This window comes from Anas platyrhynchos, chromosome 14 (assembly GCF_047663525.1).
Source record: "Anas platyrhynchos isolate ZD024472 breed Pekin duck chromosome 14, IASCAAS_PekinDuck_T2T, whole genome shotgun sequence".
Lineage (NCBI taxonomy): Eukaryota > Metazoa > Chordata > Aves > Anseriformes > Anatidae > Anas > Anas platyrhynchos.
Window position 1 is genome coordinate 13,899,791 of NC_092600.1, and position 16,751 is coordinate 13,916,541.

The 16,751-nt window shown below is 43.0% G+C and overlaps 1 protein-coding gene across 6 annotated transcripts in view; it reads left to right on the plus strand.

Annotated features, from left to right (window-relative positions):
- Positions 1-16,751, plus strand: part of FBXW11 (F-box and WD repeat domain containing 11) — a 71,428-nt gene that overhangs the window by 35,417 nt on the left and 19,260 nt on the right. For all 6 annotated transcript variants that reach the window (XM_038186357.2, XM_038186356.2, XM_038186358.2 and 3 more), the window contains 2 exons: positions 10,931-11,117; positions 11,645-11,735. In XM_038186357.2, the coding sequence (XP_038042285.1) occupies positions 10,931-11,117; positions 11,645-11,735 (278 nt within the window). The remainder of the gene's footprint in view (positions 1-10,930; positions 11,118-11,644; positions 11,736-16,751) is intronic.

Genomic DNA, 16,751 nt, shown 5'->3' on the forward strand with positions numbered 1-16,751 from the left:
TTTAAATTGGATCTGAACTGTTGTAGAGTGTGCATGCATGGAAGCTCTGGTCTAGCTTGCTTTCATGTGACCCACCTAGGTGTGCGAAATACTACAGAAGTGGTTTTCATTTGAGAAGTCTTTATATCATTGCAGTTTTGTCCTGAGTTTCCCAAATCTGGAATGAAAACCTGCCTGCTCAGATAAATGAATCTAGTGTGTCTGATCTTGCTAACAACTCGAGCAAAAACAATTGTGGACTTTTAATGTGTAGTCCTTTCCTTTCTTCAGTTGCTTAGAACCTCTTCTGCCACAGATCAGTGTAAACCTTTATCAATAATTTGAATATGAAATATGTTCTTATGCTTAAAACGTTCAGTTCTTGAAGAAATATGGAGCAGTAATAACTAGACATGTAGCATCTTCAGCTTTTAATCTCCTGGAAAGGTGTGTATTTTCCATTATCTTCTAAAAGGAATTGATTGCTGCATCCTTGGATTTCTTCTGATAGGGAAAATAACTCAAAATCACTCTTTGGAAGGTAAACGTGTTGACGTTGTTCTCAGAGTGGGAAGTAAGCATCAAATAAGTGGACAAAATGTTCTGTTTGCCACATGCAGTAGAATAGCACAGATTCACTCCTGCAGTCAGTGGTCTGTGGGTGTTATCCCAGGAATGCTGGGCCACAGCAGTGAGCAGAGTGGATGAGGTGGTGATAGAAATGGAAAAGGACTGGAAGGTGGTAATTTGAGCACAGGGACAGGCAAGGTCCTTTCAGAGGCTGGTCCCATGCGAACTTTGAAGCTTTTTTCTAGCCACTGGTGTGCTTTGGTAGTCTTGTGTGTGGTCTTTTCTGGTGTCTGGTGACAGAATGCTGCAGTGTTGGTTTTTAATATTGCGGTTGTCTTAGCTTGGATGCTGTGGGCTTCTGTCCTCTGTAGTGCTGCTATATAAAACAGAAAATTGAGGAGTTCAGCTTTTGTAGGTGGTGATGGGATTTTGGCTTATCTGTCAAGTATGATTGAAATGAAATTCACAGGAGTTGGAGGGGTGAAGTAGGAGTTGGAGGGGTGAAGTAGGGGAACGAGGAATAGAGGTTAGGACACAGAGCACATGTGAGATTCCATGTCACTGTTTTATTTTAAAAAAAAAAAAAGCTTTACTGTAGGAATAGAGGCTACGAAAGGAAGGAAGCAGCCTTATCCCCCACATCTCTATCTCACAGAAGTTATTTCATAGAAGATTTAGCTTATCCAGCCACACACATAAAACCGTGTTCCTCATTTTGAAGGGAGAGATGTAGATATAGGTAGCATGGATGCTTCTTCCAGCTTGCTTCTCTCTTCATATTGAATGTTGATTTCTTTAGGGGAATATCTGAGATGTAACTTAAAATAAAGTGAAATGTACCATCATGGTCACCATGTGCAAGTATGAGCTTCAGCTGTAATGTTGTTTTGTTTGCCTTTATTTTACACCGCAGAGTAGGTATCGTGGAGTTGCTCACTTCTTTTGTATTAGATTTGTATTCCTAAGAAATCTTTGGGAGCTTCATAAGGTGACAGTTATTTTTACTGCATTTATATATATAACAACTACATATTTGTTTACAACTTTAATTATTTTGAAGATGTAAATACTGGGAACTGTTCTCATTTCCTATAATCAACCTTTTTTTAAGGGTAATGTTTTAAAGCTGCTACTCTTCCTGGTTACTGGAAGGTTTTCCTGGCTGTGGGGATGGCCTGCTGTGCCCTTCTTTGGGTGATGTTACAACCACCCAGTCACTTTTGTTTTAAGCAACGAGCTATTTTGGTAGTTGGTTGACTTACGTATTAAATACCGGTCTGTACATGGAAAGAAATGATATGGAAATTTGGAGGGAAATCTTGTAACAGGTTCAAATGTCTCTTACCCGAGTATCAAAACATAAAAATTTTAAGTTGCTTGGTTACGACATGGATTACAGAAGCCACCTTTCCTGCTTAAACAGACGCCTTTTTCTGAAAACGTTGATTATAGAACTTCATTAATTGCCCTTTAGCCAGCTGAAATGTAGTTGCATCCATTTCTGGATTAAGACAATGAATATTTTCCATAATATTCAGCAGCATATTCAGTGCACACAGCAGCTCGTTGCAAAAACCTGTCTGAACTCAGCTGGACACCTGCTGCAGCTGAGCAATAATTACGAGTCAATTTTGCAGGTTGTGCTTCGCGTAACGTTGAAGAGGTTCTGCTTTAGGAAAGTGAAAAAATATACGAAAACACGTATACAATAGAACTGTACAGATTTGTATAAGGTGTGTTGGATTCTACTGTATGTGTGTGTGCCCCAAGTGGCTTTTATGGTGTCCTCCACAGCTGGGACACGTGTACTCAAGGGTAGACCTGGTGTCCAGCAGCAATGCTCTCTCGATTGAAGATGACCTAACGATGAATAACTGGCAAAAACAAAACAAAACAAAAAACTTCTTAACCTGTTTTCCTGCTCAATTTGTATGCTTTTTCACCTTTCAGCCATGTCTGGGTATACGTTGGGTGGGTACTTTTGGAGAAGCAAGTGACTTAATTTTTTCAACGATAAATCTCCTATTGGGCTTAAAGTGACTTTGATTGTTGTGATTCTAAACTCAGTTCTTGACTACAGATTCCTGCTTTCTTACAAGCAAAGGAATATTTTTGATCTTTGAACCTCTCCTTTTTCTGGGGACAGCTCTTTCAGCAGTTCTGGAGGGAGATGGTTGGGTTTTTTGTTATCCCATGGAGACAACTTTATTTTTTCAAAGCTTTCCCCCATCAAATGTTCCATGTTTCATTTTGCTTATGCTTAGCACTACCTATGACACTCCGGAAAAATAACTTTTTAAACTTACTGAACTGCACCCAGGAGATCACAAAGCCCCCGGGATTTCCTCGCGACACTTGATGGCTGCTGTTTCTCAAAGTTACACGTGGTAGAAAATCCACTTGCCCCGAATGCCTGACAGGAGCAAAGGTTTCATAACTTCTGTGCTCCAATTGCTGAGCAGGGAGCTGCTGTGTGTGCAGGCACCAGATTTTCATGCCTGAAATGTGTTTGCAGAGAATAACTATGCACTTTTGTCCTTGGTATCTAAATGCAAGCTCTGCATTGCTGGTCTCCATTCATTACTTCTTGAGGTGCAGCAGGGCGTGTGAGTTTTGGCGAAAGCAGAAGCAGGGAGACAGATAATTCTTTGCTTAACATCAGGCACGAGGAAAACTGGGTTTGAACACGTGGTGCCTCTGTATAAAGTTACCCAAGAACTTAATCTGGTGTGGTTGAAATGAAGGCAGTCCCGTGTTAGGCTAGCATCACATCAAACATAAATGAGGTACTACCTTTTAAAAGGTAGCTCCACTTGTCTTAAAGAAATCAAATTCCTGTTTTAAACTGAAAGAGTTCTTGCATGCTACTGTCCCCGCTGACTTTTACACCTGTGAGAACACAAGATAAATGGAAAATGTCTGTGGTATCTGGCTTCCCTTTGCTTCAGTGGAAAAAGTGATAATTTGGGTACGCTTTGCTGCAAGCTGTGGCACAATGTTTAGTCTGCAGGCTCGCTCCTTACAAGCTGGGCTGTGGTTGGGCTCCTTCCTTTGCTGCTAATCACAAGCATCAGCCCCTGCAGATACTGTTGATCTGCCTTTATGGGCTCCAGGTCACTCAGAAGTCTGCATTTGTTGATCCTCTGGGTCTGCCACCACCGCTCCCCGCAGCGGGGCGTAACGGGCAGTGTAATTGCAAGAATAACCACCGTGCTCCCGAGTCTTTTAATTATATTTAAGATGTTAATATTCCTTGCATGGACTCATCCAAATTGTGCCCTTTCCTTAAACAAGTTGACCCTCGAGCACAACCTTGTCACCCACGATTAGGAACGAGCCCCTCTCACACGCTGTGTGTGTTACAGCTCTAGGAGAACCGCACGTTGTATCAGGCAAGGCAAACCCTGCCAGGGCTCTTCTGAAATGTCTCTAAAATAATAAAAATCTGTGCAGTTGTATGATCTAAGTGACTGCTTAGGATCTGATGTTAGTCAGTTTTATAGAGTTGACATCCCACATTTGGGTTTCATTTTCATACAAAGTGATATTTACACATTGAGCTTTGAAATCCCCGTGGATTTTAATTGTTTTAATTTATTATTGAAATTCAACCAAACCTTCATCTGGTACCTATAATCAGCAACAGCTGTAATTTTTCACCATTTTCTATAAAACTGCAAAAGCTCTGGAAGAGGCAGAAGAGTTGGGAGGAATGTTTGCCTTTGTTTGATAAGGGTACCAATAAATGCTGGGTGCATTTTGTTAATGAAAATTTATAGGTTTTGGTACCTGTTTCAGAAATGTTTTTTTAAAAGTCGGTGAATACTTGGTTTTAATGTAAAATAGTTATTGTAGCCACTTCAGACTGTAATGTGTCTTAAACTGAAGCCTGAATCTTGTCTGAAGTAATCACAATAGGCCCATCGAAGCAGCAGCGCATTGAACCAGTTCCTGCAGTTCCTCGGGATAAGTATTTCAGTTGATGTGGTTTTGATGTGAGCAATGTACATCTGTCCGTCTTTCCAAGTACTAAAACTTGTAAGGGTGGGCTTGGTGGTGCAGCACTGGTGTGTTTGTGCTCAGTGTGCAGCTTTCAAGGCTCTGCGTATCCATGGAGGAGAACACTGCTGTATTTTAACAGCAGAAAGTGCCTGTTTCTGACATTTCGAACCTATTTTAACTCTTAGCAGTGTCATACACAATTGTAAAAATTATGAATCTGTTAACAGAGGGTTTCTACCCAGTAATTTGCTGTTGATCCTTAAAACTCGGTGAAATATGGGCTTCATAATGCAGGTTATGTCTGTGTGTGTGTGTGTGTGTGTGTGTGCGCAGAGTGCACAGCCACGGGTCGGTACGGGTCTGTAGATACATTATCACTGTTAGAAGCTGTGGCAGCTGCTAGCTTCTAATAAAAACCTCAGTTTAGCTCAATGGAAAATGAGTACCCGGTACTAGGCTTGCACCACACGCAACAGTGCAAAGTTTTGGGTTTGTAAAGTGAGCCCAAACGGGCCAAGCACGTGGCCCTCGCTTTTAGGCTCTCCAGACTCAAGGCCTCTCTGTTCCGTTCCATACAGCATCTGTTTGCTGAGGGGCAGCCAGGCCTGAATCGTCTCGACAGCGTTCCTAACCTGTAGAAAACAAAAGTCGTCTCAGGAAAGAAGACTTCCCATGTATTTTAGGTTTATTTGGCAACTTACTCTCCTCAGAAACCACGTTCCAGCCCTGTCTCTAAATGCTTGTTTGTTGCAGTGAAACATTCTTTATTAAATTGAATTTTGAGAAGGTCTTGGCCTCGTTCTTATGGGTTGTGCATTGCGTAAATTCACCCAGGACAGCCGAGTGCCCGCTGCTGCAGCGCTCCATGATGTTGGAAGAGGGGCCTGGGCGTGCCTGCCTGCTGGCACCTCCTGTGCCTCGCTGCCTGCACCTCCTCACAGGTTCACCAGCTCTTCTCCTGTGCTTCGTGATGTCTGTGGACAGCAAATAAACGACAGCGTTTGGTCCCTCTAAGAAAGACTCGGGTTTTGGAGAAACTGTTGGTCATTTGCCCTGCTGGGCAGCTTCTCCAGCTTGCCGTCATAGTGCCTGATTTTACTGACTGCTAGAGAGCTCCGCGACTGAAAGTAGCGTGGTAAAAATCGTTTTTCACTACTCGATGAGGATGCTCCTGTCTGCTTCGTTTGATTGCATTTTTGGACTTGCAACTTGGGTGGGTTTGGATCTAAGTTTTTGCAACTGTTTTGTGAAGGACCATTACTGCCCTTCCAAACGCAGCTGTTTGAAGACTGAACGATTGTACAAGACTTCTGCTTTGTCATCTGTCACTTTTTGTAATCAGCTCTGCACAACTGCCTTTAATCTGGAGAACCATCTTTTTGAGAAAACGACATTTCACAAGGAGAAGAAAACTGAAAGCAACTGGACTCGATAAGCTGATGAATACACACACTCTGTATTACTCAAGCATCGCATTTATTTCTAAACAGGGAATCACAAAGTCATGGGCTGCAAGCTTGTATTTGCCTTGCACTAAAAGGTGTTAGGGTGGAAAGCAAGCCATGGTGTGTGCTGTCTGCTGTCCTGTCTGTGATCCAGATCCTCTTGTCATTTCAGAATAACAATCTAAATCAAACTCTTCTGAAACTGCCTAAATGACATGAATTCTCACACAAAGGGATTGCAAATGGGAAATGTGGATTTCTAACACGGGAACGTGCTGTATGCTGCAGGTGCAACTCCTGCAGTATTTATGCTTGATTCTAGAACACTTGCCTGCTGTTGAGAAACAAGTGAAACTGCCTTGCTAACTGATGGGCATCTCACTTCCACTCCCGAGCAGATCTAGACCTGGTCGTTGTTTTCTGAAAGGTGACCAAGGTGTGTTAGAGTAGGAGCCAGGGAAAGCATGCATCTGTGGAGCTCAGAGGATGCTTTGCAGTCCAGCTTTGTTACTGGGTTGGTGACTGGTAGGTACCTTTACAGCTCCTCGGAGCTCTTCCTGGTTTGGAGGGGTAATTATTTAGCTTGTTGCCAGGAGGTGGCAGTAACTGATAAACCTTTATGGTACCGTTACTGCGTGTGGGCATCCCCTGAACATCTCACATTGATCTGTCATTGTCTCCCTTGGGAATTGTGTCTTTGCATCTGGCGTCTTTGTGATCTTTTCACTTCAGAGATTGCTAGCTGGATGCTTTGTCCTATAACTTTCTTCTTAAGTATATGATTGGAAGAAGTCTGGAGGTATGGTTTGCTTAGATGTTTTTAGCAAATTACCATTAAATTCCCCAAAGAATATTCATATGCACATGTAGTTTTTTTTTTATTAAGTTATGCCAGTCAGGTGAAATTACACTTTGGATTACTTCAGGATTGGAAAAGCATCCAGTAGCTAGGGGTGTGTTCGGCACGGATCCTGCTCTCCCACCTTTGTGATGCCCAGAGATAAATAGCCCTGGTTTGAGCAAAGTGCACATGCTAGGGCCAGCCTGTCCCTTGGCTGTCCGGCTAGTTTATTTGGTCGACTTTGCGTGGTTTTGGTTCATCCACCTGCAGTCTTTCAGGTGCCTGAGTAAAGAATTTCATGCCTTAAAGGTGCAGATGATGGACCGTTGCCTGTCATCAGTGTGTCATGTGCTAATGGCTTGTTGGGACTCCAGGCATAGCTGGAGTGATTTTTTTTTTTTCCTTCTAACAAAGAGAATTAAGGTCATCTGAAAAGGCTAACCTTGCATGGCTCTGCTCTGCCGTGCTGCAGCTGCTTAGAAATGCCTTTGGCGTGGAAGAGAGAGGCCAGCATCCCTGTATCTGGGGCATCTGGGAGCTGAAAGCCAGCGCTCTCATCTTTCTCCTGTGCTTTACAGAAAGTGTTGATGTCAGTGTTAAAATAACTGGATCTGCTGATGTGGCTGTAGCCAACTTCTGTACTTGTAACATCTTCTGAACCTAGCGATCACTCACCTTCAAATTTACTTACTAAGCTTGAAACGTGGTAGTCTGAAACTGGATAAACTGAACTGGCTAATTTCTATAATTTCTTAGCATTTCTCGGTGTCTCAGTAGCTGATGACTGCCGGCAGATCCTTGTGTGAGCAAATCACTGACACCTTTAGCCCTGCACCCTGCTGCGGGGGCAGTGGAAGCACCAGCTGGTAGCCTGAGGAGGGAGCTGTACACATGGGTGTTTTACAAGGGCTACTGAAAGTAAAAGTGCGGTGAAATGGGAGCCCTAAACTCTTAATTTGCACACAAACCTCAGCGTCCTGCTCTACTGATGGATTTTGCTGTTACGGTGCTTAATTGCTGTGTCCTCTGCACTGTTAGCTTTGGGACCTACGATGCTTCACGTAGAAAACTGGCTTCTTCCTTTTCAGAGTGTCCTGCGCTGGGTCTGGGGAGAGTAAGTAGCTAACTGTTGTGGGATTAGAGCCGTACCAGGCAGTTGTTGCCTCTGCACAGGCTGATCCTGTGCTCCTGAACGTGACAACTGTGTATTTGTGTAAAGTAACCGCTGGATAGGCTTCTGTTAAAGCACGCGTGTGCCCTGCTCATCACTCATACCCGTAACCTTCAGCCTCGGGGAGCTGCTTACTAAGCAGGCTTGCTTGATTTTTATCCAGCCACTTCGCACAGTGAGGTGGCTCATCTGCACAACAGCCAGTGATCCATGTTTTTAACCCTGGAAAACGGCCTCGAGATGAAGTGATTTTATTGCCCTGAAAAACCTTCACAGTGTAGTCCCATCACAGTAACTGAAATATATTCCAAGAAAAGGGTGTTTCGAGTCTTCACGTTGATGTTTACTGGCAAGCCTGGGCTGGGGCAGACCGAAGAGCACACGTACAATGTATGTGAGTGCTCTGGTGGTTTCCTCAACCTGCAGGAGGAGGTGGTGGAGCTCCCAGCTGCTGCGAGCTGTCTGACTGGTAGGAGTGGGTTTGCTGCTTCACTGGGTTTGAAACGTGCTGGTTGCTTGGACGTTGCTATATGTTATCTAGCTGAATCTGTTATTAGGACTGTCATTGAAAAACTTGTACAAACCCAGTTCATTTCGTAGGAGCCTGTGTCATTCTTAAAGCCTTTTTGTAGCTGAGTTATCTAGAAGACCCGACCAAGTGCTCTAAAGCCACATGTGCTGGTCTCTTTCTGTTGCTGCGCAGGTTTACAAAGGCTGTGCTTACATCCAGAGTAGTAGAGGACTGTATGAACAGGCTGTGTTAATTCTTTACAAAAGCCAACAGTAGTTTCTTTGATTTTTTTATGAGTATTTGAAGTCTAAAGTAGGGCATCATGAGGTAGAGTGGAAAATTAAAAAGGTCATCTCCTGCTTCAAATACCTGTTGTTTTTTTTTTAAGGTTGGCCAACTGGCATAAGTTGTTTGTGAAAATGAAGTTATTCTGATAGATTTCTGGTTGGAGTTCTGAGGAAAGCAAAACTGCAGGTTTCTGGGCAATGTTACAGACCTGCTGGTGGTTTTTTGGGGGCCAGTGAGGCCGTAGCTGGGATATGGACAAGAAAAGTTTGCTAGTTTATAATTGGCGTGAATACTTTATGTAAGTGATTTCTATTTATGTGTTTTATTCAACTACAATTAGACTTTTTAAATCTAACACACTCAATGGGGTGGGTAAGGACTAGCAGAGACCACAAGCAGCTGCATGCAGCGTGCCACTTGTTCTGGGCCTTGACAGATCTGAGGTGGCAGCTTATGGATTCATCATCTTTATTAAGGTGCTTTTCCTTCCACCAGCGTAAGTCCCTACAGCTTTTTAGCAAATACCAGGTAACATTCATGACATGGTACACTTCAGCCTGTTGCCTTACGTGGACCTGAATGGATGGGCAGGACCCAGTTCTGGTGCAGCTCTACTACTGCTGGGGAGCAGAGCACATTTTGTATGGCAGTCTATCCCCACTATGGTGTAAAAGGGTCCTTGGGGTTAAGAAGCTGCTTCTGGTAGTTGGGATCTTCAGCCTTCATGCCAGCGTTTGCCCAGCTTGCTGGGGGCTGCTGGGGCAACTATCGCTACCTGCCCATGGCCCTGCATTGTGCTGCCTGTGCCATTAGGGCAGGAGAAACCCACAGGTAGGTTATGGTTCTGTGCCACCCACGTATGGCCGGAGGGCGTGCGTTGGAGCGGCCGTGTTTCACTTTGGAGTTCAGTTGTGCATGTGGCCAAACTCCTCCTTTGACCCAGTGCAGCCTGCATGGTGAAATCTGAAGCAAGCAAGCTTGTGCCTCGCTCCTTTGCCCAAAAATGTGGTGTGCCCCGAGGCTGGGAGAGCAGCAGGTGAAGATTTAAAGCTAAGATAATATCTGGCTATTTTATACACACTGGAAATCTTTGAAGGTACACTGAGTTTATTTTGGACTATACAGAAGTGGAGCCATCACCCGTCATTATTTCAGAGTTCCTTGACTCCTGGTGATGAGCCTAAGGTTTCTTAGTGGATTCTTACACTGGAAGCAATCACAGTGACTGGATGAAAAATAAATGCTGCATTGAATGTTACCGTGTGACTTACTCCAAGTTGTTTCACAAACAATTATCCTTGGATTTTTCTCTAGCTATAGAGGAGCATAAGTCAGCTAATGTTCTAAGTCATTCAGTAATAATTTCTCTAAGCATGGAGTCCAGTGACAGTAAGCCAAGAATCAGTATAACCATGTACAGTGAAGGAATTACTGTCTAATTCGTTGTCATTGACTTCTCCTTAACCAGGGTACAGGGCATGGTGTCTGTGGCATACCAAGATCTGAACAAAATTGAGGAGTGCACTTGTCGTGTAGATTATAAAAGAATTCAAACACAAGGACCCTGTTGTATTTAAAAGTGCAAGAAAATGTCTTTTTCTTAGTCTGCTAATGCTTCTCCTGGAGATGTCTGCATTTGGTCCTGTAGAGTCCCATCTTCTGCTGAGCTGAATTATCTGGTGTTATGTGTAAGGGAGTGGAAAGAGTCAACAGTTTACCATGTAGCAGCACCGAGTTAAAGGATCTTGAGGAGTATCTGCCGCTTGGATCACGAAGCCCAACACGTTACATGCTCAAAACATCCACAGTTCTGTGCTCCAGGCGGGCGAATGCTTGCTGCTGCTGTGCTGTGCTGAACTGTGGTTTGTGCTCGTTCTTGTTCAGTGAAGATGGGACCAATCCAGTAGGCAGACTGTACCAGGAAAGGACTGAAGAGCTGGGTATTTTGGTGTACCTTTTGGGGTTGATTCATAACTGGTGCTTCTGTGTCTGGTAATTGAATAACTGTGTTGCTCCAGTGCCTGAAATAAAGCTGTGTTAGCTTTCTCTGAATGTACTGCAAAACGTGTGTAGTAGTTTACTGTGAAGTGATTGACGTTTTGATTGCCTTTATTTCTTTGTAGAGCAAGGCTTAGATCACATAGCAGAAAACATCCTTTCCTATCTTGATGCCAGATCACTCTGTGCAGCAGAGCTGGTATGTAAGGAATGGCAGAGAGTCATCTCTGAGGGAATGCTATGGAAAAAATTGATTGAAAGAATGGTACGCACAGATCCGCTATGGAAGGGACTGTCAGAACGAAGGGGTTGGTAAGTACCTGGACAATAACTGAATTCACCTTTTACAGTGTTCTCCTTGATGAATTTACCTAATCATGAGCTCCGCCAAAAAGTAAGTGTATAGTAATTGAGGATCTCTGCAGTCCTTATCCTTTACGAGTTAGTTCACAAGTTTATATGCAGTCCTTACCCTTTACAAGTTTCTGAAGATAGGAGGTGTTTTGCTTTAGAAACCTGTTTTTCTGTGCTCTCTAGTGGTGTGCCTAAGAAAATGCAAGGCATGGAGTAAGGAGCTGTGCAAGAGGAGGACACCCTACTGGCTTAAAAGCCTTACAAAGCAGAGAACCCTAATTCGGGAAACCCTGAGGAAAACACCTGTTTCTTTTCACATACAGCTGTCAGACTGTGAAGTCACAGGGGCTGTAATTTCAATACTAAAAATGATTACAAATATTCTGTGAGAATGTGTCATAAGTTTTTGTTACGTGTGGATTTTGAATTCCTTTACAGTTTGGCTTCTTTGTGGTAAATTGAAAAATGTTTCTGGTTCTTTCTAGGGATCAGTACCTGTTTAAAAACAGACCAACAGATGGCCCCCCAAATTCATTTTACAGGTCCTTATACCCAAAGATAATACAGGATATAGAGGTATGTTTTCTGATATGTAATATCTGCAGCAGAAATAATGTTTCATACAGTTAATGTCTCAAAGATGTTGCATGTTAGAGTAATGAAGCAAATCATGTGCATTCATATCGCTACCGCTGTGTGAGCTCTGGCTCTTCAGAAAATGTGAAAAATTCCCTCATCATCTCATCACTGCAGTACAGACATTAATGTGTCACTTCAAAGCTTTCAGTATTAACACTGACCTTTTGGGATCTAAATAGTTTGGAATTCCTTTGGGGCTTTGGATTTTAATAAAATGCCAGTTTTAGGAAACTTTACTACTCCAAGACAATTCCATATATTTCTGAATGTTTTAATATAGTGGTTGTTCTCAATAAGTGATCACTGTTAACACTGTAAACACCAGTTGCTTAAACTGTAGCTGGTCTAGTAACGTGTTATTTCTAAAGCTGTCACTGAGACAAATACATTTTTCTGCAGTTTATGGGAGTCTTTTTTCCTGGCTCTAGTGATACGATGAGAAAAACGAGCCCTACAATAATAAACTCAGTAGGGGTTCCAGTGGTAGGGAGATTGTAGAAGTGACTGATCTTTTGATTTAAAAACAAAAAGTTGTTTATCTCACTGAAGGGTAACAAAGTTGGGCTCGCTCTTCTAAAACGTCCTGATAGATCAGGATCATCTTGGTATCCTGCCTACCAGCAGAAAATTGAAATCTTGCTCAGGGTGCTGTGTACACACTGCAGAACTCTTAGGTTGTACCACAGACTGCAATGTATTTCTTTCAACCATGTGACAGACACAAAATTTTGATCTGAGACTCATTAGTGGGGAAACACATGTTTTGATGGTTAAGGCAGATGTGAACTAATGGAATCATTCTGCTTTTGGGGAGCAACTTTTTGCTCGCAACAGGACAAGGGGAAACAGTTTTAAATTCAGAGGGGAGATTTAGATGAGATGTTAGGAGGAGATTTCTCACTCAGAGGGCAGTGAGGCTCTGGCACAGGCTGCCCAAAGCTGGATGCCCCATCACAGGAGGTGCTCAAGGCCAGGCTGGATGAGGCTATGGGCAACCTGATCTAGGGGGTGGCATCCGTGCCCATGGTGAGGGGTTGGAACCGGGTGATATTTAAGGCCCTTTCCTGAGCAATTCCATGCTTCTTCTATGGCAAATATGAATTTGTGTTGCTTGGGACTCCATAAGCAAAATTAATCTTCACCTATCTGTACTGTGTAGCTGCTGCAAAATGCAATCCAATTTTTGAATATTGCTACGCAATTTATAAACATCTAGTGATACAGAAGTATTTAAGTATTAAGTAACCTAGGCATAGTAAGACAAAACTTGGCATTTGCTTGCAAGCTGAATGATACACATTTTGTTATTTGAGGGGAGGTGTCTTTTTTGTATAAGGAATGACAATTATATTGTGGTGGTGATAAGACCATGGGATTAAGGGTAACTCTTAACATGATATTCTCTTGTGTTCTGCAAAATTTTGGCATTGTTTGGTAAAGAAACACAGCGTGAAAAGATGAGCTTTGAGATCACAAATCGTTGGAGGAGTTCAACGTTATTCTATCCCAGATTTTTAAAATTATTGTTCTGAAACTCATTTGTTTAGATACAAGTGGAACATATGTACAGGAAATCTTCCTGTTATTGGAGATGGAGTGTAACTTAGAGATGTTATGTTACGAGGACTTGTGACCTTCAGTCGTCTGTTTAATACTTTGATTCTTTAGTGGCTGCAGACCCACAAAAGGTGTACAGAAACGATACTCCTGAAATGGACAGTTCTTGCCAGTAAGAAATAAACAGGGGAGGAAAAAAAAACAACACACAAATCCTCGTGCATCACTCATTGCCATTACTAGTACTGATATTAAGAGTAAAATATGTCAAAATCTGGGAGTGGAGAAAGGGTTTACCACTAAATATCTACTGTACTAGTGGATGTGTTTCTTGAAAAAAATGAATTTTGTTAAAATAGACCCTCAAATTAAGAGGACTTTTCACTGCACTGCCTGAAGAGTGTTGATGTATTCAAAACAGGCAGAGAACGCATCAGTGTTTGGAAATCAGGAAACGCAAACTTACGCTACTCTCTGAACCCTAGCTTTGGGTTTCAACTCCTACGTTTTTATTTTCCATTATATAACGCTCACGTGGATGATGCGGCAAACATAGGACATGCTGAGTAAGGGGTTCTCTCATGTCAGGCTTTGAAAGGGAGTTGGAGCTGTAGCGTGGTGTACGTAAAGGATGGCAAGCCACGAGTACTTAAAAATAGAAACGTGAGTAATGAGCGTGGGAACAGCTGTCCTTTCCTTCCTGCCGTGTACGAAGAGGAAACTCCAGGCTCCTGCCATCATTTGCGCCCATTCCAAGCCACCATCCCATCCAGCTGCTTTCCAAATGGCTTCTGCAGGTTCTAGCTGATGCTTTTACCCATAACGTGGTTAAGGGGCAGCGGGACACATGGACAACTCTTGCATCTCCAGCTGAGTGAGGCAAGTAGAGAGAAGCAAAACAAGAGCTGTGTGAGGGAAGCCTCCTGTTGTTCTGAACCTCCCATCCCATGCTTGTGCCTGTAAATCCAAGAACAACCTTTGGTCTTTGCTGCTTGCCAGTCCTTTTGGGTAGAATTCCAGGCTTTGTCAACTAGCCTCAAGGCTGTAGGTGACCCGTGGATACTTCTGTAGAAAAGTAAGGCTGAAAGGAGCCTGGAGCTGTCTGCTCTTACCTCTGAAACAAATGCAGCTTTGTCCGGTCTTGTAGAGGGGTGAAGCCTCTCCTTGAAAACCAATGGCTTCTTCCAGGATCATCACTGTTCAGTTCATGCAGGCAGCCTATTTCCCACTCCTGGTTCTTCAGAATGGCTCAGCTGGAGGGGGAAGGCAGGAGGACGAGGATGTTGTGCCATGTCAACGTTTTCCCTGCTTAAATGCTGCTTTCAGTCTTTGTGAAATACTGCTGTTACACAGGTTTCCAACCCGGAGTGAGGTTGGTGTTTTTGCTAATAGCCAAGGGTCCAATAATTCATCTGCTTCCAAAAGAATATTAGAATTTTTCTTATAAATCACCCTTTAAAGCGCTTTTCACAAATTGCTTCCCTAAAGGACTGTCAAAAAGAAGCTTTTAACATTGTTTAAGAAAGTAGATGGTGGGTAACAATAGCAACAAAACTGAACTGTAGGAGTTGGAGCACTTCCTAACTTTTCCTCTGCTTTTTTAAGCCTGAAATTATAGTTTCCCCCAGTTTCATCCCTTTCCCCCTTCCTTCGTCTTTCAAAGCAGTGTGCAGAAGCTCTTAAATGAAACTTTCATCTTAGCAGTGATGAAGAATTTTCTATCTCTGAATAGCAAAATGTTTTTTCTTCAAATATTTGCCTGGATCTGGAGTAGGATCTTCCTGTTTCTGTCCGAGGGTCAGAGTTTAGGGAGCTAGTGATGAGCCAAGGATGCAGACACTCTATCCCTCTACCAAGGCTACCATCTTAGCATTTTATATGATTATGTTAGTGTTTCTATAAGAAACTCATCTTGTATCTGAAGGAGTTGATTTTATTTTCTCAATACAGTAAAGCCTATTTGATGTACCTGAAAATCTTGTCATTCAGGATGTGTCCCGTGGAGGGCAAAGATTAATCAAGTGCTGCTGGACTGCTTCTCACGCTGAGTTCCTCCTTTTCAGCAGCTGGTGCTGAATGGGGTTGTGTGGGTAGAGGTGAGCTCGAAGGGGAACGTCTTCTATTCTTTCATTGATTGACAGAATTTGCGAAGTAATCCAAAAACCGAATTAACAATTGGAAGGAAAATTGAGGAATGATCAAATTTGCTATTTATTTCTTTCCCTGGGGTTCTATTTGCATTTTGGGTCAAAAGTCCATGCAACCACAAAGTGGTGTGAACTGCAAGGTAGCCCAGGCTCTGATTTGGCACAGGGAGGTTCCCCGGCCTCTCTGAACGTGTGTTAGTGCCAGTAGCTGTTTATTTTGTGCCAAGCGCGTTTAGGAACATAATGTCACTTCTGAAATCATTGGATTTGAAAATAAGAGGACACTTGGAGATCTGAAAACGAGTTCTTGGAAAGAAGTAGCTACTCTCCACCTCCACTGCGAAGCCAAATATTTAATTAGGTTTCATTTCACGAGAGGTGGTCCAGTAATTTTAAATGTCTCCAAGTTAGATGTTGAATTGCCAGCCTCCTTTGGGAGTCTTTCTTTTTCTTAATGGAAAGCCTGATTTGGGGCTTATATAAAAAAAAAAAAAAAAAAAAAATCTGTTTGTGAGACTTGTTTATAGAGAGAATTTTTTGCTGCGGGGTGTCCTGCGGCTGGGGGCAGTCCCGAAGCGCGGCGGCGAAGGTCAGCAGCTTGAAGTGGATTGTGTTAATCGGCAGTGTGCCAGCATGGGAAGCTCAATACTGCTGCTTCCAGAACCCCAAGTCCCTGGATTTTTTCCATATTATTTGTGAAGTATGGCCAACTACTCAGTTTTCCCTGCAGAATGAGCACAAGTATCTATTTCTTGGGATGAGCAGAGACTATTTCATAAATGTTGCCCTTATCTTCAAGTGCATGGCAAGTGCCTCGCCTCGCTTCCATGGGGGCTTGGGTCCACCTAATGCAGAGAAGGTTAAAATGGGGTTTTGCTGAAGGCTTCAGGGACGCTTGGTTTCAGGCAGTGAAATAAACAGCGTGTGTTCTTCTGCATTTTGAGAAAGTTGAGGTTTGAGAACTAGAACTGAAATTTTAAAATCTTGAGGAAAAATTGGAAAGGGAACGAAGCTGTCACCTCGATGCTAACGCCGAGAGGTCTCTGTCAGTGCTCTGGTGTACTCCTGAGGAAAGAGGTTTGTTAAGTATTACGTTAATTACAGTTCTGGAGAAATCTTAACGTGATTGTGGGGGGAATCTGGTCAGCAATATACACCTGGACATTTTTCAGCCAGCCCCTGAAGTCTGCTCCACAGCTACTTCCAAAGTCACATCTTAAGATGTTTCCAAATGCAAGGGTCAGGTGTT